The following is a 20,107-nucleotide window of genomic DNA, read 5'->3' on the forward strand; positions in this document are numbered from 1 at the left end:
CGAGAAACATTTTCTTCCTCAAGGCGAAGTTTAATAGGTGGTTTATCTACCAGATGGAGGTTGATGCTTGTTAGATTTTTAATAGGTGCATGAACTTGTATACAGAGGATAAGATAGGTTGGACTAGGTCTATTTTTATCCGGCAGACAAGGCAGAGCTTTTCAACTGCTTTGACATGATCCCACCTTTTCTGAATCCCAAAAAAGATAAATTGATGCATTTTGCTCCCTCCGTAGGTAGATGTGGCGATGAGGCAGATGAGCTTTCAAGGGATTGCAGTATCCCAGACCCAAGTAGGACCAAATATTATAACTTCATAAGCTTCAACACATTAGCTAAATAGTAGCCACACTTATACCAGAGGCAACGTCTAAAGGTGGCAATATGCAGAACGTTATGTATAGAGTGGGGAAGATGCATTACAATCATTAACCACAAACACTGATTTTTCTACCTATTAACTTAACATCTCTTTCCAACTGGCCTATTAAAGACAGCGAACCTGGATCAACAAAGAATGTAATACCGGCAGGTTTACTCCATCAAAGAATCCAAGGAAAGAAACAACTGCAAAATAAATACTTTAATGTTTAAGAATCAGCCCTTGTGTAGTCCAAAACACGCTGGTGTAAATTATTAGGATATACGATATATTTTATTATTGTAGTTACAGTTAAACTTATCAAATTATTATTTAATATAATATGAACTTTGTTGAAAACTACCTAAGTATAAAATAGGTTTTCGTTCACAATCAAACTTTTTTAGTTCAAAACATGTGTTAGAGTATCTTCTTTAATTGGAAATTGTCAATTAGCAGTTCATGTTGTCACCAGAGCCAGTGAGTCTTTACTTGGCACAGCTGGAAGAAACGATACCACAGATGTGAGGAAAATGAGCTAACCTGCATTGTTTCCCCAAATAATACAGCAGAGGTCATCCTGTTCCAGTCACAAGCCCACAATATTGGCATAATCTTTCAAATAGTAATCTAAATTTAGAAGACTTACCCTTATACATGAGCACATTTAATGAGCATACACAGTTAAACATTAAAATTGGAATTTAGAAAATAGAATATTTATCTAGATTACAAAGATACAACGTTCAGTGTAAGAACTTTTAGTAGTATTGAGCAAACGTGTGCAAATTTTACACAGCTCATAGGAACTTCCGTTTACAAAGCTGCAACAAACAGTAATTAGAAAAAGTCTTTGGTTGTTTCAAGCTCTTAAAGTTAATTATTGCACAATACGTACCTCATGGAGGTCAGTGTTTTTAAGAAGCAAGACCGAAAACACAGTAAACTACACGATGTACATTAAGTAGTGAATTATTCAAGTTTCACGTTATAGCTCCACACAGGATCAGACCAATAACAGGCATACAAATAAATATGAATCATTACACACCTCCACAGTTTGTTTTTTTAAGTTTAGAAAAGTAATACAGTAAGCTCAGCCCAAGTGCCCATACTATGTACACGAGTCAAAGGAAATCTATATGTATCTGTAAAACGAGATTCTGAACACAGTAGCCCATCCCAGCAGCAATAGTGTTTCCTGAAGCGCAGGCCGATGATTGCTTGACATGTTCAGTGTATCACTCTTGCATCCATTGTTTTAAGTAGTGAAACAGCTTTTACGGCTGTGGATCAACCCTAAAAATGAAAGGCAGATGGTCAATTATCCCACTTAAATCAAAGTCTGAACGAGAAATAATATATCCAGAAAAGGAATTAAATTCCCCCCCCCCACCCCCCCAAAAAAAAGAATACCTGCACACCAACTGCATATTCTCTTTTTTTATCATGTAAGAGGACTAGGATAGTTTATTCACATTCACCAACAAAACCGCACAGGCAGAAATTCAACGACAGTGGTATTAGGCTACTTACCATTACAAACACTTCTGCACTTCAAGATTTTTCATAGAGTTTTATACTTAACTTGACATCTGGTCGGGGACACTGATGCAAACTTTGAAATGGAGCATGTGCCTCTGTACTCACTCCTTCCAGTGGCCACGCTACTATTTGGGCATGGACAGGGGGTTGTGTCAGAACTGCTACCCCTTTGCACTGATCATTGTGCTTTCTACTTCATCACCAGGTCCTTTTCTGCTTCACCTAAAATATGCCTCCTGCTGGTGACCTACGCTAAGTGGCTGTCTTTGCAATGAAGTGAACACACAACTGTCTAAAAACTAAGGATGGAAATGGCATAGGTAATTAATACCTCATTTGAGTACATAATCTGAAGTTGGTGGACATGCAGTGGAACACTGTGGGCTTCAGATCATCATTATCAAGAGTCCCATCAACTGCATATTGTTGAGACAAAATAACCTTGTCCCATTAACCAGATGCTATTCAGGCCCTGCCACTCAATGACTGAATGATATGCAACGTGTGATTCTAGAACAGGTTCACACAGCAAAACTGAGGAGTTTTCAGACAATGATAATTACTAAGATCAAAACCACTCTGTTCCTCTAACAAATGAGATTCAAAGGCAGCCGAGAGAAGATAAACCAGGCAAGGCAGAGTTAAATGCAGAGAAATACAGCGAAGTGAGAAAACAGAGATCCCTCTATACATTGCTTGGTCCTCTCATGAGCCCCCCCACCCCCCATCTCCACATGCATTAAGAAGTATATTCACTCTCCCACCACCACAACTCTCTCAAACCCCCAAATACACATGTAGTATCAACTAAACAAGCAGCCATTAGATGTAAAGGGCCACTCCCAGAAAGATGAAAAGCTTCCAATTGGTCAGCAAGTGCAAACTGATGACACGTAGGTAATCATTTCAACTCTAGAATGATTGAAGGCTAACAATACAGACGTGTTCCTTTGCTAGAAGACGGAAAAGATGACAATTAATTCATGCTCTCATCAACTTATTCAGAGAGGAAGACATGCTGGCTCCCATTGCCAGAAGCACCAACCACTTCACTTCACACAAAACACTGAAAAGGTCATCAGCAATACAAACATGCACTTTAGATAAATACAGAAGCTTCAAAGAACAAACACGTTCTTCCGTAGTAGGTCAAGTAGTGTCTCTTGTCTCTTAGAAGGTGTCAAGTACATGAAATCATCATCAGTCACAAAAAAACAAAAAAACAATCAGGCAACCTCAGATGGAGAAACAAAAACTGGATTCCTTTAACAAATACATATCAAGAACACATAACAATTTAGTGCGAATTATGTATGTCGGACAACTATAAACTTGAAATACAGCTCCACTGCAATGCTTTCAGAATCACAGTAAAGTGGAACACAGCAGTCAGAAAACAACCCTAAATCAAAGCAAGGAAGTTTTGCATTAATTTTTAAAGCTCGTGTTTACCTCCATCTGCTTCTTCAGAGCTTTCCATCTTGCTTCCCATCCGGTGACCTCATTGGAAAAGATACAGCTGCTAATAGGCCACTTACTATTTCTCTTCGTATATCCCCAACAATGGATTCTTTTATCTGGGAAAATATAAAACCATAAAGGATTTCAGGTTATGACTTGGCATCTGAGAGACTAACACAAACAAGTCTGATAGAAAATACCGCTGCCTGTACATATTTGAAGGTTGTTAGGGGTAGCATGTATGGCCTAGGAGCAGCTTTACCTACAAGAGTATACAACAATCATACAAATCATACATACAGGGGGATGCAATTACCTCATGCTATGATTCAATTTAGGATGATCAAATAGTTACTCTTCGAAATAAATCCGGTCAATCATTTTGTATAGCTTTTTTTGAAGGATATCAGTCGACAATCTCAGGTTACATGTCGGTAGGCCTCTCAAGACAGCAATTTATCATCATTTACCAATTATATGAGTATTACAAGCCCCATAAGAAACCTAGAGAATCAGGGACAGTTTTGCTTGCCAGGGGAATGAATATGCCCCACCTCATGATTTGTAGTGTGACCACACCTCTCGGCAAGAACATACACAAAAGTAGTAACTGTTGATAGTTTGGTTTTCAGTACGGGTGTCTGTTAGGGAAAACAGGTTGCTATCGCCTAGAAAATTCTGTTGATATTGGGGATTTTGTTTTAACTTATATTGTTAGGATGGGAAAGTCCTCTGCATGGTAATCAGGCATGTATCCAAGCCCTGAGTTCCTGACTGAATGTGATACTGCTGTCCTGACTTTATTTGGCCTTGGCTTCTGCACAGAGACCGATGCCTGTCCCAGATAATGAGAGGTGCAAACCTGTTCTTTGGCCTCTGAGGGTGCACCACATACTACTGTCCATGCCCTGGGTGCATCACAAAGCCATGGTGGCAATGGCAGCTATTGTGTAATATTTGGCTAGTGGTAGGACTCTGTTGTAAGATTGAGTATTGCGGCAAGTGGGATCTATTCTGAACACCTCTGGTTTAGCATTGCACAAATGGAGGATTGTGTGTATTGTTGTAGCTGGAGGGGGCGTTCCAGGCACCAAAGCGAGGAGGATGGAAACATAATTACATTTAAAAATTCAATGAGGACCTTGTTAGTTAGCAAAGGGCTGCTAAATAGTTCTTTCTCAGCAGTTTCAGGTTCCCCATGACCAAGTAACGGTGTGCTCTGCAGAGTGCAGAAAGGGCTTCTGTGATCAGGCTAGTGTTGCATGACAGACAGTCTTCCTGGAGGTAAAGGGTTTTACCGGAAGTTTGCACTTTCTGCTTGAGGAACTGAGGGTGTGCCTAGTACCCAGAAGCCTGCCTGCATGCCTGCTCAAAGAGGCAAGAAGAGTGCCAGGTCCTGCAGGAGAGACTGTAAAGGAGATGCCCAAGGAAATGTTCGGTTTACATTAGCCTATTGTTGATATCGAACAGTTTCTATAAGGTTGACAACTATGGTGGTCATTTTGAACATAGTGGTGGGGCCCGCCATGCTGGAGGTGGCAGGTAAAAACGGGCCACACCGCCACATAAAGAACACATTGAGGGCAGCCATCGGCAGCCCTCACTCACCGCCAGGCTGCCTCCGTCAGGCAGCCTGGCGGTGTACGGAATCATTAACCGACAGGGCAGCAGTGCTGCCCCTCGGATAATGATCCCTAATCCTCCAGCCTTTCCCTGGCGGGGAACTCACAAGGGAGGCTGGCAGAGGGGGTGCCTCCGGGCATGGCAAGGGCAGTGCAGGGGCTTCTGTGCAGTACCCCATCGCACAGGTCACTGCTTGATTTTCGGGCAGTGATCTGCGCGATGGGTGCAGCTGCACCTGCTGCACAGAGGCATTGGCAGCGGCTCCACATGTCCCAGCCAGGCATTCCTCTGGGCCGGTGGGTGGAAACAATGTTTCCACCTGCCGGCCCAGAGGAGTGTTCCTAATACGGCCAGGGGTGATCCGGGGACGCTGGCGGTCAGTGTTTTGACCGCCAACATGAACACGTCGGTTTTGCCAGTTTGTTCATTATGAGGGCCTATGTGTGTAATTTACTGGAGGTCTGTTATGAACGTCAAGCACACAGTGAAGGGCAGAGGGGAATCTTCATGCCAGGTGACACTAAGACAGGCCGCTCAGAACCATATCTTCATTCCCAATTGGAGGCTTCTAGGGCGCAAGGCATTTAACCCACACTTATCACTGCAGCCGACCTAGTGAGATTAGAACAGCAGGCCTTGAGCCACATTGAAAATAAGCTCTACTGATCAGTGTGTGTACCATCTCTGACACTCAAAATGGGTTTTATTTTCTGCCGTGGTAGGATTAGGTTAGCACTTACAAGTGTTAGAATGAGGGCAGAGTTGCTACAGTCTTATCACCATAACCATGTTAAAGTGGTTACTCCTATTTAGGCGTTTGCCGAACGTTTCTGTTGCTTTTCATTTGTCTTTATTGTGGTTACAATTCACATCATGTGCACTAGAGTAGGAATTCTGTTTTTGAGTAAATATTTAAGATATGTCCCTTATGTTCTAGTGCTCCTAAGTGTGTAATTCTTTAGTGTAGGTGTTTGGGGGGCCACTAACTATCCCTGTAATGTCTCACGGGATTGAACATTACCTGAAACACACCTCAAATATATCTCTGTGGTTGTGGAATGGTTGCAGTATAACTAGTTTTTTCTGACCCTGTTTGGCACCCTATGTCCTCAATGCCAGGGGGCTTAGAAACGGACCTGTGCCTCTAGAAAAATCTAGAGAACGTATCAATGCCACTGTCATTTGGCATCCTGCTGTGGTTTGAGAATTGAATCTGCCTCTGCTGGTGCCCGAGAAGAGGAGCCATCTCACTGCTGAAGTAGGTGATTGATTGGCTAGGAAGGCCGCAACTACCAAAGACATCACAACTGATGAATCAGCCCAGAGGCTGCAACTGCTGTGACTGAGTACCAGCCTGCCTAAGCCCAAACGACCACAACAGCCAAAGCGTCATGCTGCAGCGTAGGACCTGCTGCACGAACTCCTCCCAGCAACTCCTGTTCCAAAGGGAGGTTGCCACTTAGGGCACTACAGTGAGAAGCTGCTGCTGTGATCAGTGGGTGTGCGAGCTTTGCCCACCACAAGATATGCCACAACCATGGAGCATGTAAAGCGGGACTTAATCTGAGACTGGAGCAAGGGACTAAATGCATGCAAAGGAATCTGGGATGAAGGCATGGGACTTTTTCACGGAGTGGTGGTGCACATCTAACCACTGGGGTGAACAGAAGTGACCTGTACCTGTGCTTTTTTTTCAAGTATATTTTTTATTGATTTTCAAGTCTATGGTAAATAGCTGGTAATAGCAACGCCAATTACACTACAACCCCTCATCAGTGAAGGGATACATAACATCATACATCGGCTGGTAATTTGACATCATATTCATACGCCGCATCCTCAATGGATTTATATGTCAATGCGATAATTAGGTATACATTAATCTTCTAGTTAAGTTTGTCTCAACCATGTGCCACAATCCCATAATAACAAACACACTTCATAATGTGGTTGGCTGGCGTCACTTATTATTAGGCCCTCATATAAGTAATACGGGGAAAGGAAACCAAACTTGGTGAAGATAAGAACTATATAATGTGTCTGGAATGTGCAGTTTAGAGACGGAGGGTATCCATGGCAAGTCACCCAACAGGGACTCTGGGTCCCAGAGGGGAGCCTTCGGAGTCAGGGGGTGGAGGACGAGCGATTGGAGACCAATGATCCCCGAGCAATGTTCAAAGTGTCCGCCCAGGGCGCAAATGTGGTGCATTCCCCTCACCACCCATCAAGGACCTTGGGGGACGGATAAGTATGCACCATCTGGGCTGGAGGAGGAGAGGTAGAAGAGAGAGCCTTGACTCTAATTTGCACGGAGTACTATCACGTAATGGCTGGTTGTGCAGTGGAAGGTCTCACTGTTGGCAGGGGTGAGCCTTGCAGGCTGGTGCTCTCATTCCCCCGGGGGGAATCAGCGAGCATCACTCCTGGTCTAATGCTTCAGCTTCTGCCGCAGCCCAGCGGGATACTGTGGCAGAAAGTTCTCCACACTGGGGGGTTGGGGTGCTTTCCAAGACATAGCAATAAGTCGTTTGAACAGCACAAATGCAGGATCTACAAATTTTAGATAATGGTTAGTCTGTTTGTTTCTCTTAGCTATCCCCAGTAGACAGAAGAGTGGGTCCAGTGGGAGGCATACATCTATAATGTCTGATACTTGTTGCACTTTATGTGACCATGTGTTGTGTAACACCGGGCATTCCCACGTCATATGTAAAAATAAGTAGCATCGTCTTGGCTACACCTTGGGCATGAAGGAGAAGCTTCTAGGAACATACTATGTAAGCGATGTGGTGTCAGGTAAGTTTGATTAACATAATTGAATTGTGAATATTTCAATCTGGTGTTCTGTGAAACATATCTCACATGCTCCAGTGTCATTCTCCATTGCCGCCCTACTCTCTGAGTCTGCCCTCCCCCTTGTATTAAACTTGTATATTCGATTAAGTTCTTGCAACTGAGGTATATCCAATCGGGAGTCGAAGTGAGTAGGGGAACCACTGTTGCAGTGGATGGACATATCGAGTCCAGGCTGACTTTGCCATCCACAATAGCAGACCTAAATCGCACAGCCTGTGCCTGATATGGGGAGCCATCTCAGCACCCCTACAGCGACACATACCAGATCCCCAAACCTGTACCTGTGCTTAACTAATGCCTATACCAGTATCATCCTGGCAGGCTACAGAGAGAGATCTCCTTGAGCAGGGAGAAGGTACCCAGAGGTAATGTATTGCATTACTGAAGATAGTAAGGAAACTATTATAGTTAAATAACATGCAACAACTTACTGAAGATAGTAAGGAAACTACTATAGGTAAGTAACAACCTATCTACAGCTTGTACTGATGTAGATTCACATGCTTAGCCCACTCCAGGTATCTAGTTTTGGGTGCGGATGTTGCAAGGTTTTTTCTTCTTCACGAAGCAGAGGTTTCGCTTTTAAGGTGACTCATGAACCCTACCCCAAAAACCCACAACGGACTCTAACTTACACTATATTTTTCTCTACAGGTGAGAGTTTGAGGGTGTAGTAATGCAAAGCAGGGCGGGTCTGTTTATAACAAATATGTACTTGAGACTTTACCGCTGAAAATATCATATTGCGACCTTCCATCCAGGGAGGTGGGGATGAGTTGCAAATGTACAGACCTACAAGCTGCAAACTGACTGTTAGAGGTAAAATATTTCGTTTGGAAAGCATGCGAGACTTAAAAGCAGTTCCCTTTTAAAAGCAGTGTTTTGCAAGCTGCAGAAGACAATGTCTGAAACAAAGATTCAAAGATTTCACAACAGTTTGGCCAGCTTGTGCTTCTTGTGGGTCCATCTGTGCCCACACAATAACGGTTAGTAAAAGTCTGGATGGTGGGATAGACTATAGCTTTCCATGTGTCTGTAAGAAGAATCTTGCATAAGAAAGCCACAGTGGCTCCTTCTTGGTGTAGGATTTTGGTCCTGACGTAACAAACTTGAACACACTTGACTATCCATATGGTGACACTCATTTTGGAAATAGGTTTGCTTGTGAAAGGCCACAAAGACGTTTAATTTTTCTTCAGGATTTGGTACAATCAAACATGACGGCTTCTGGCAAGTTGCCACAAACTACTGAAATTGGGGGCATAATATTGATAAATCAATGGTTTGATCGATATGAAAAGGGAGGCTATTCCAGCCAAAAAGCAAGAGTTTCTTCTAAGTCCAACCCGATTTTTGGGTACTTTAATAAACGGCGGCTCCATCATTATAGCTTGCAGTTCACTTTCTCTCAGTTCACTTACTCACTGAAGGGAAGAGTTTAAAATGAGAAAAGCAGCCTTGCATGAAAGGAACTGCAGTGGGTAAGAGTTTAATGTTTCAAACGGCAGCCCTATGAGTTAGGTGACAATAAAGCTCCAGAAGAAACTTAGACCATCAAGGACTGGTGTTTTTCTAAGAGATGGTTCTTAAGGCCTTCTATAAAGTCTTTAACTATGGATATTCTGAAAAACTTTGATTTTGAGGGAGTCTTTACAGTTTTCAGCTGAGCACTTCAGCTTACTCTTTAGGACCATGTAACAGCCGCTCTGTTTCCAACAGCGTTTTGATGAGGAAGTCTTACTCTACCACATGAAGTGTCACTTTATGATGATTTGTCACATGCTGGATGATTGCATGGCAGGCTGTGGTATCATCGGGTGGCGATGGCTTTGCTAGGTACACTCCCAAAGAACAGTCACCTGGAGGATCAACATTTAATATTCAAATCATGCCAGTGGTAGTGTCAGGATCTGTGTCGGGGAGGGGATGTAGACTGATTAGGTGACACTGCATGTGGTGGGCTTTGCTGCCTATGGCTATCCATCTTAGGTACTGGGAATGTTGCAAGCTCTTTTGAAATTGTCTCCTCAAATATAAGTCACAGTTTTATTGGCATGGGGCTGGCCAGTTGCTGTAGGTTTTGGTGGATGAGATTAAATGTATCTTGTCACACGGTTTATGTAGACCCTCCTTTGCCTTATTAGGCTGCTCAATTTGATCTTCTGGTGATGGCGATTTACTCAAAGCCAGTGGCTGGTCAGAGGTTGACTTTGGTGTGTGCAAGATTCAGATATGGGCAGACCATGCTCTCGGGGTCCAGATGGTGTCTCTCGCTGTCAAGGTATTGCTTTTAGGGCTTCACCGGTGTAGAGCCTTCCTTTCAGTACTAAGATGGCTCTGGAAGAGTGAATAGTGTTGACTGCTGAAGCAGTTCTGAAGGCAGTTCGAGGCTTGAGGCATGCCCTCTTGAAGCTTTTACTTGCCTTGGAGCTCAGGCTTAGTTCAAGGCTGATACCAGAGAGAGGTTCCTCAAGTGCTGGCTGTGAAACCAGTGGTGTAGTCTTTTTCTTGGGTGCAGATTTTACTGGGGGGCCCTGGAGAAGGCTTTTCTCACTTATTCAACATCTCATACACTGGATACTGCCTCAAGGGATCCCCAGAGTACTGGAAGTCGCCTCAAATCCACACTATCTAAAAAGACTTCTTCAATGCTAGCTATGGCTGAAAGCTCAGGACATCCTCCGCTAGGCACCCTTTAGTGCACTCTTTACTGTTCCCTTCAATACCAGATTGTCTTACATTTGAAGACCTGGCAGACCAAACCAGTTGATTCCTTTTTGGTCACTCGGATGACGAAGGTTACAGACCCTATGATGATCTGTAGACTGGAGTTAGACTGGCCAGCAGCAGTCCCAGTCAATGCGCCTTAACATCCACCACCACGCAGGGTGGTAGTCATTGCCTAAAATCTATCTGCTGGCTTAAAATACGCCACCATGTCACTGGTGCACGTCATCCATGTGCCAAGGCTCCTCAGTTAACACTGTGCCAAAGCTCACTGAGAACATGTCTTCCTTGAAAACTGGCTGACTCAGTTGACAGACTTCACTTTAAAATGTGTGCTAAGGTATGAACCACATGAGAAGATAATCACCAGACAAAGCACAGCTCACCAGTGACTTGTCAACTAATTACTGTTTGGAAAAGTCCACATCAAGGCCCACCATGTTTCAGTAAACCTAGCATTAGGAAAACACTGAATCAATTTCTGCTGATTAGCAAGTTGCTGTTAATGTCAAGGACATGCCAGTAGGTCGATTAGGACAATTTGAGCACATTTGGTACCAAGTTTTTGAGATACTACCCTCCTCCAGGGTAAATATTTATGAAGTAGAGGTCTCTATCACAATTTACCATGAGCCTGAGAAATAATGGGACTCATGCCACATACAATGAGCAGGTGAATCAAGACAATAACTTTAGTTTCTGATGCATAACGTGCAATTTTATGTATAGGCTTCTCGTAGAAATACCAGGCGACAATTTAGGAATCCTCAAATTAATATATCCTGCTTAGCGAGGCAGAGGCAAAGAGCACCAGAAACTGGCACTGGTATCACTTTCACTTTCACTTTTATAAATGATGGCTGGCATGGAGTTTCTGGCTCCTAACGGACAGTTTTCTCTCACGCTCACCAAGTACATGAAAAGACTAGAAAAGGACATCAAATAAACTCAGTGGAAATGAGTAGCAAAGTTTTGGCTTCAGCTTGAGGATTCAAATTTACATGCAATTTCTGATTGTAGGGATTAGTGCATTTATCTGTGCAGCACATTTTCTACAAGTGCACCTAGTGAAAATGGATTGGTTTGGGCCCCTGGTGGCACTGGATATAAAATCTCTAGGACGGGCTATCATAGCTAAGAATGCAAGGACAAAATAAAAGATGTTAAAAGCTCCAATGAATCTCAGAACTGCCATCCAATCGGATTATTTTGCATCAGTATAGAGCAACTGATAGTACAAAGGGCAAAGACAGGAGTACTGCCCCTTTTGATCATCTTCAAGACTCATTGGTCTTCAAGCGCAGTTAAAACCAAAAACACATCTCCCCACCTCTAGAGAGCTGGACTTTTCAGGTCAACGTGCTTAAGCAGCAAGCCACACTTCTAAGACAAAGAAAGTGAGTTAAAAGCTAAAACGTGGCATACATCTTGACCTTTTAGGACACAATGTTACTACTGAGGTGGAGACGCAAGATCTATGGTTTTGCACACTAAGCAGCAAAATAAAAAGCTGCAAACTCTTCTGAGCAGGGTATCTTCCTTTAACCTACAATACGTCTGTTGAAGGGCAAGGTCACCAAAGCACTACAGGGATTTAATGACAAGAGAACGGCATGAGTCACCTTAAGGACCCTGAGACACATCCTGTGCAGAGTGTTTGGAAGAAAAGGTGACCTGTTCAGACTAGTTAATCATCTTTTTCCTAACAATTTAAATTCCTCATCTGACGAAAGGTTTGAAGGAAACTGTGCCACAAACTGGAGTGTCTTCCAAAGCGATCAACTGTGCTAATGATGGTTCCAGTGCACTGGTAACTTTATAATGGAGAATCATAGTACCCCATTATAAAATAATGCAGTGTGAAACCGGAAACCAAACAATAAGGACTCCTTTGTTTGGAGTATGTTCTTGGATCCTGAGAAGAAAATATTTCTGAAACAGAAGGAAAGCAAAGGGAAAGTAGTCTGACAGGGGGTGGAATTCAATTTGAAAGGAGTTAAAGGAGGCCACACCATGAGAACGGATGGGGCAGTGGATAGCTTTGGTTTCTTGATGTAGAAACCAGAAATTATAAATTAGCAAATCAGATAAAATATTGTGTTTTTGTGGACTGTGGTTGTAGAAACACGTCTACTAAAAACATAATTTTGTCATAAAAAGCCACCAGTGGAATGAATCCGGAATGGGGGGCAGGATCCAAGCAGTAGCGTAAAAAAATGTGAAGGGGCCCTCTGCAAGCTATGCGCATGTAGGTCCCCAGACTCACATAAGAAGGGGCTGAGGGGGAGCCTTCCTCCAGTATGGCTAAGCCTGTCCCTCCCTCTCACAGCAGGGGATGTGGGGGTCTCTGTTATGCCCCTTGATCCAAGCATCTATTTCAGAGGAGACTTACGGTGGCAAGAGGTGAGATAGGCTTTTTGAATATAGCATCTTTACTGAATTTACATTCAACAATACATCCTGTTCATTCAGCAAGTTAAAGACACTGAGGCGGACAGACAACATACATATCCTATACGACAAGACAATCAACTAAATCTCTTAAACAATGGGAGCAACACAAAAGGAAGAAAAGAACAAGAACAAACAAAAAAAAAAAAATCGCTGTCCAAGAAAGAGTGGATGCCAGAAAAAGCAACTGGCCGTTCAGTCACTGTCCAAACATTCAAAGTGGGGAAGCCAATATCTTCACCGAATATAATCCGGAACACTAATGTCCGCAAACAGGCAGGTCTTGTATAGCAAAAATAACAGTCTACGTGGCTGCATCCACCAGTTCACTCTTAGTAAAAAATGGAGAAAAAAAAAATTACTATCTTATATGCCTATTTCTAAGTATTATCATACAATTTAACCGCAGTATAGGTGCCCTTCTGTCATGCAGTAACCTGGATGCAGTTCCATCGAGGGCGTAAAATATGTATTAGGTCTCAAAAAGCTTTACATAGATCAGGCAGTGCTAAGGGTATGAAAAATTAATATATGCCCATGAGCAGTCGTGATGAGGGACGTGTCCGAGAGCAAAGCAGGTAGTACACTAGATAAACCTGAGAAAATAACTACTTATAGAGGAGGATAAAGGGAAGAAAAAATAAGCCCATAGGGATTTTGCAGGAGGTATCCATTCACAGCGACATACCTAGTGGTGAATGGAACACCCATGCCCTCCCAAAGCTAAGACTCTTCCAGGGACTGAAGCCGTTCGGGGATGCCACCATACGCATGTTGCACCTCAAGGAATGGATAGTAAATTGAACACTATGATTAGTGTTTTATGGTGGAGGACATTGTGAAATGCCTCATTTACGTCAATCCCTGCTAGTTTCGTAATTGTACTAGCCACTTTCAGGGTTTATATTTTAAGGGTAGTCTAGTGCACCTCATGCAGGAAACCCCACCCAAGATGTCATTACATTTTTCCACATGATCACTTAGTCTATATATGACGCGTGCAAATTCTGCTGTGTGACGCATTTCTCTTAACTACGTCTCCTTAGATGTGGATTCTTCTTTTCACCAGAGGCAAAGCACACACATTTTAGCTGCTACTAAAGCTGTGGCCACTACACTCCGTAACTGCCGGATAGTCCGAGGTATCATGTGGAAGTGCTGCTCTGTTAGTCAACAGAGAGCTAATGGTTTGTGTGCAGGCCATTCTTGACCAAACTGCATCCCAAGTATGGCCTGAGTTATGGCACTCCCATAGAACATGGAGAATGTCACTAAGTGGGGTGCAACATCTCCAACACTGAGTTGTGTCAGCCAGGCCCAATTTATGCACCTTTAACGGCATCCTGTGCCACCTGTGCAAGATCATCAAATAACATTTGGGTCTTGCTTGGTGAAGGAACTCTGCGTGTCTCTATTGCAAGTCATCCCAGCGCTCCACCTCATACGTTAGACCAAGCCTCTCAGTCTACCATTTCTGGAGGTCTCGAGACACAAGGCGTGAGAAGGTGTGGTCAGATGGGGATCAATAAAGCCCAGAAAGTACACATTTATAGATACTCCCTGTCACCAAGCCATGTAAGATAGAGTTCTGTTTTGCCAGAGGGCCAAGGCACAAGACCTTCCTGACACAGTGGAGAAGTCTTTGATAGCTTCAGAAGTGTTTGGATAGAAGCCCAAACTCTAGTTATTAATCAGCACTCCCCTGGACATGCTGACCAACGGAGGTAGTCTGCATGAAATGAACTCTGGCCGGTGCTGTTCCTCTCCCCCACATTATTAATTTTACCATTACCTCATACTTTTGCCTGTGTGTGTGTGTATGTACGTATGTAGCAGTCTTTGCTAATTAACCTGTGCCAAGCATATGCAGTTGCATAATACAGAGTTCAGGTCAGCATTCTGTTTATGGACTATATTGTATATCTGGTTTAATCCCTTATGTCATGTCCCAACTTCACCCAGAAAGGTGTTTCTAAAGAAGTACAGGCATAGAACCTAATCTGTGCTAGACGTCAGGAGAACCAGTATGTTTCTATATAGGGGTAAGGAAAGCCCAACCAGGATGTAGTGGATGCACAGAGTTTTGTTAATTTAACAGAAGTACGATTTCCACAATGGTCAAAGTGTTTTCTAGATATTGTGCAAAACACAAAGCAGAAGCATTGCAAAAACATAGTTCGTGCAGAGCGTGATGTTCATTTTAATCATTTGGACTTCAACATAAGGAGATTGCTTCAACTGAGACCACTGGGCAACGTCATTCTTTAGCTTATCCATTTGAGGGGCTATGCCAGTGGTTTGTAACCTTTTGATTTCTGCGGACTTCCACGTAATCATTACTGGAAGCTAGGAACCCCCACTGAATCCTTCCTTGAATTCGGAGACCCCCCACTGAGTCATTAATGAAATATGGGGACTCTGACCTAAGTAATTTCAACAATTTGAACCACAAAATAATACACAAAAATATGGAAACGAACATTCATCAAACAAATGCACAAATTATGAATTATTTTATTTCACAAACAAATAGATTTAGAAAATCAAAAATAGTGGCAAGGTTGTAGCTTTTCTAAATTCAATTGAGGCCACTCATTGTCCATACTGTATTATGTTTCACCGCTCCTGCGAATCAATATGGGGATACTGAATTTTTCAGTCTCCAATTTCAAATTCTTTCACATTTATAGAACATAAGAATGTTAAATTTTACATTTTGACTTTGTTTACATACACCTTAATAATCTATTAATATTATTTAATTTTCTAAGCAGTTTTGGACCCCTGGAGTAAGCATCATGGACCACCAAGGGGTCCCCAGAACCACCGGTCTAGGTTATCCTGCATAATGTTTTGCAGCCCTGCAAGTAAGTATATGCATAGATAATTCAATTTGTGGATAACCCAGTGAATCTAGAAATTTCCAAGTGATTCTTGTCGTAGCAGGGGTTGGAGGGAGTGCATCATATTTGTCCCAGTTAATCTGATAATCAGAAATTGTGGAAAACTCAGATCAAATCTATCAGCACAAGGAGTGAATCAATCAGGTCTGCAAGCATGTCCAATATGTCGTCAAGGCAGTACAGAGTTTTGTATTCCCCACCAGGTGTTTATATACCTGTGAACCTGGACACTGGGTACTGCTGCCACCAGTGGCTCTAGAGCTAGAATGAAAAGTAAGAGACAGAGGGCTGCTATAACTAGTTACCTTGCCTATGTTGATTGCTTATGATGAAAACCATTATATATGGAAAATGTCACTTACCCAGTGTACATCTGTTCGTGGCATGTTCCGCTGCAGATTCACATGCTGTGCATTATTCTGCCATCTAGTGTTGGGCTCGGAGTGTTACAAGTTGTTTTTCTTTGAAGAAGTGTTTGAGTCACTGGATCGAGTGACTCCTCCTCTTCGGTTCCACTGCACATGGGCATCGACTCCATTGTTAGACTGTTTTCCCGCAGAGGGTAAAGGAAAGAGTGATAGAGTTTATAGGTGCAAAGTAAGAGATGTCCATGCTAATGTAAATGTATATACATATGTATAAATGTTTGTAAATTAAACGACTACAGGCTTCCGGGGAGGAGGGAGGGTGCATGTGAATCTGCAGCGGAACATGCCACGAACAGATGTACACTGGTAAGAGACATTTTCCGTTCGATGGCATGTGTAGCTGCAGATACACATGCTGTGCATAGACTACAAAGCAGTTTGTCCTCCTATAAAAAAAAAGCGGTGGTTAGCCTGTAGGAGTTGAAGGTGTTTGAAATAATGTTCTTAGTACAGTTTGGCTTACTGTGGCTTGTTGTCGTGATAATACGTCTACGCAGTAGTGTTTAGTGAAAGTATGTGGTGTTGACCAAGTGGCAGCTTTACATGTTTCAGCCATTGGTATAGTCCCTTAAAAAAACCACTGTCACACCTTTTTTTCGTGCAGAACGTGCTTTAGGAGTAACTAGAAGCTGTTTTTTTGCTTTTATACAGCATGTTTGGATGCATCTTACAATCCATCATGCTAAACCTTGTTTTGATATGGGATTGCCTGTATGAGGTTTTTGGAAAGCGACAAATAGTTGTTTAGTCTTTCTAAACTGTTAAATTCTATCTATGTAGTACATTAAAGCTCTTTTGATGTCTAATGTATGTAGAGCTCTTTCTGCCACAGAATCTGGCTGTGGGAAAAATACTGGAAGTTCCACTGTTTGATTTATATGAAATGGTGAAACCACTTTAGGTAGAAATTTTGGGTTTGTTCGTAGTACAACTTTATGCTTGTGTACTTGGAAGAACGGTTCTTCAAGAGTAAAGGCTTGGATTTCACTTACTCTTCTTAAAGAAGTAATTGCCACTAGGAAGGCAACCTTCCATATTAGAAATTGAATTTGGCACGAGTGCATAGGCTCAAATGGTGGTCCCATAAGTCGTGTAAGCACTTTATTTAAATTCCAAGAAGGAACTGGTGGTGTTCTGGGTGGAATGATGCGTTTTAAACCTTCCATGAAAGCTTTAATGACAGGAACCCTAATTAAAGAGCTATGTAGTCTATTTTGTAAATATGCTGAAATTGCAGTAAAATGAATTTTTATCGAAGAGAATGCTAAATTTGTTTTTTGAAAATGAAGTAAATAACATACAAACTCTTGTGTTGATGCTGTAAGAGCGTCAATATTTTTGGACTGACAGTAATATACAAATCTTTTTTATTTGTTTGCATAGCACTGTCTAGTAGTGAGTTTTCTTGGTTGCTTAATAACTTCCATACATTCTGGTCAGAGTTTTAAATATCCAAACTATGACCAGAGGACCCAAATTGCTAGATTGAGTGTCTTGGGATTTGGATGTCTGATTTGACCTCTGTTTTGGTGTCAACAGATCTGGTCTAGCTGGGAGTTTGGAGTATGGTACTACTGACAGGTCTTATAATGTTGTGCACTGCGGTTGACATGCCCATGTTGGTGCTATGAGTATCATGCTGAGTGAAGTTTGACGCAACTTGTTGACCAGAAACGGAAGGAGTGGGAGAGGGGGGGGGGGGGGAAGCGTATGCAAATATCCCTGACCAATTGATCCACAGAGCATTGCCCTTGGATAGGGGATGTGGGGGTCTGGATGAAAGGTTTTGGAATTTTCTGTTTTCGCTTGTTGTGAACAGGTCTATGCTTGGTGTTTCTCACTTTTGAAAGTATTTTTGAAGTACTTGAGGATGATTCTCCCATTTGTGAGTTTGCTGGTGATTTATGCTGAAGATATCTCCCTAGTGATAGTCTATCCCTGGAATGTTTTGTGCTAATAGATGAATTTGGTTGTGGATTGCCCACTTCCAAATGTTCTAGGCTAGAAGGGAGAGTTGGGATGAATGTGTCCCTCCCTGTTTGTTGAGATAATACATGGATGTCATGTTGTCTTTTGATAAGAACATTCTTCTGTGTGAGAAGAGGTTGAAAAGTTTGGAGTGCTAGAAAAACAGCTAATAACTCCAAGTGGTTTATGTGTCGCTGTTTGTGTTGGACATCCCATTGACCTTGAATGTTGTGATTGTTTAGGTGAGCTCCCCAACCAATCATTGATTGGTGCATCTGTTGTGATTATGATCGGAGGCACAGTGTCCTGAAATGGCCGCCCTTTTTTTTTAGATTTGTGGAATTCCACCACTGAAGGGACATGTACGTTTGGAGGTCTATCAACACTAGATATTGAAGTTGACCGTGTGCCTGTGAACATTTGTTGTGCAAGGCACTGTTGTAAGGGCCGCATGTTAATGTTGCTTGTGGCACAATTGCAATGCACGATGCCATCATTCCTAAAATTTTCATGACAAATCTGTCAGTGTATTGTTGATTTGTTTGTATCTGTGTGATTATATTTTGGAAAGCTTGTATCCTTTGTGTATTTGGATATGCTAGACCTTGCTGAGTGTAATATTGCACCCAAATATTGTTGTATTTGTGCTGGTTGAAGGTGTGATTTTTGGTAGTTTATTGAGAACCCTAGTGTGTGCAAGGTTTGTATTACATAATGCGTATGATTTTGGCATTGCGTATGACTGTTTGATTTTATTAGCCAATAGTCTAGATATGGAAAGATATGTATAGGTTGTCTTCTTAGGTAGGCTGCCACTACTGCTAAGCACTTTGTGAATACCCTTGGAGCTGTTGTTTTTCCAAAGGGCAACACCTCAAACTGGTAGTGTTTTCCCTGAATGACAAACCTGAGATATTTTCTGTGTGCAGGATGGATGGGTATATGAAAATACACATCTTTGAGGTCTAAGGCTGTCATGAAATCTTGTTTTTGTAGTAGTGGGATGACATCCTGTAAAGTTAAAATGTGAAAATGTGAAAATGTTCTGACAGGATGTAAAGATTGGGGGCCCCGAGGTTGGCCTGAGGGTGCCATCTTTTTTGGGAATTAGAAAATATAGTGAGTAAACTCCTGTCCCTATTTGAGACTGTGGCACCAATTCTATTGCTTGTTTGAATAGTAAAGATTGGACATCATCTTGCAACAGAATGGTGTGTTCTGTGGATAGTTTGTGTGACCTTGGTGGGATTGTTGGAGGAGTGTGTATTAATTCTAGGCAATAGTCATTGTGGATAATTGATAGCACCCAATTGTCTGTTGTAATATCTTGCCAATTTGTGTGGAACTGTTTTAGTCTTTCTCCCACAGGAGAGGTGTGGAGTGGAAGGGAATGAGAGAAGTCACCGTTTTGGGTGCTGTGGAGGCTGCTTAGAGGCCTGAAATGTTCCTCTATTTCTGGGGTACTGTCCTCTATATGTGCCCCTAAAACCACCCCGTTGGTATTGCGGTTGGTAGGCTGGCTTTGCCTGTGAGGTGGATGCCTCAGTGGGCTGTGGTCTGAATCCACCTCGAAACTGAGGTTTTCGAAAGGGCCCCCTGTATGGTGCAGAGTAGAGTGCACCCATTGCTTCTGCTGTGTCAGAGTCTTTTCTCAATTTTCCTATGGCTGTGTCTACTTCTGGCCCAAAAATATATATATATATATTTTTTTTTTTTTAAATCGAACAGCATATTTAATACAGCCTGCTGAATTTCTGGCTTGAATCCAGAAGATCTGAGCCATG

At 42.4% G+C, this 20,107-nt stretch overlaps 1 protein-coding gene across 1 annotated transcript in view; it reads right to left on the minus strand.

Annotated features, from left to right (window-relative positions):
- Positions 1–568: 568 nt before the first annotated feature.
- ITPRID2 (ITPR interacting domain containing 2) overlaps positions 569–20,107 on the minus strand; it is a 179,767-nt gene continuing 160,228 nt past the window's right edge. The window contains exons 18-19 of the mRNA XM_069225457.1: positions 3,359–3,483; positions 569–1,660 (exon numbers count right to left, since the gene is read on the minus strand). Of these exons, the coding sequence (XP_069081558.1) occupies positions 3,373–3,483 (111 nt within the window). The 3' untranslated portion in view covers positions 569–1,660; positions 3,359–3,372. The remainder of the gene's footprint in view (positions 1,661–3,358; positions 3,484–20,107) is intronic.

Source organism: Pleurodeles waltl, chromosome 3_1, assembly GCF_031143425.1.
Source record: "Pleurodeles waltl isolate 20211129_DDA chromosome 3_1, aPleWal1.hap1.20221129, whole genome shotgun sequence".
NCBI lineage: Eukaryota > Metazoa > Chordata > Amphibia > Caudata > Salamandridae > Pleurodeles > Pleurodeles waltl.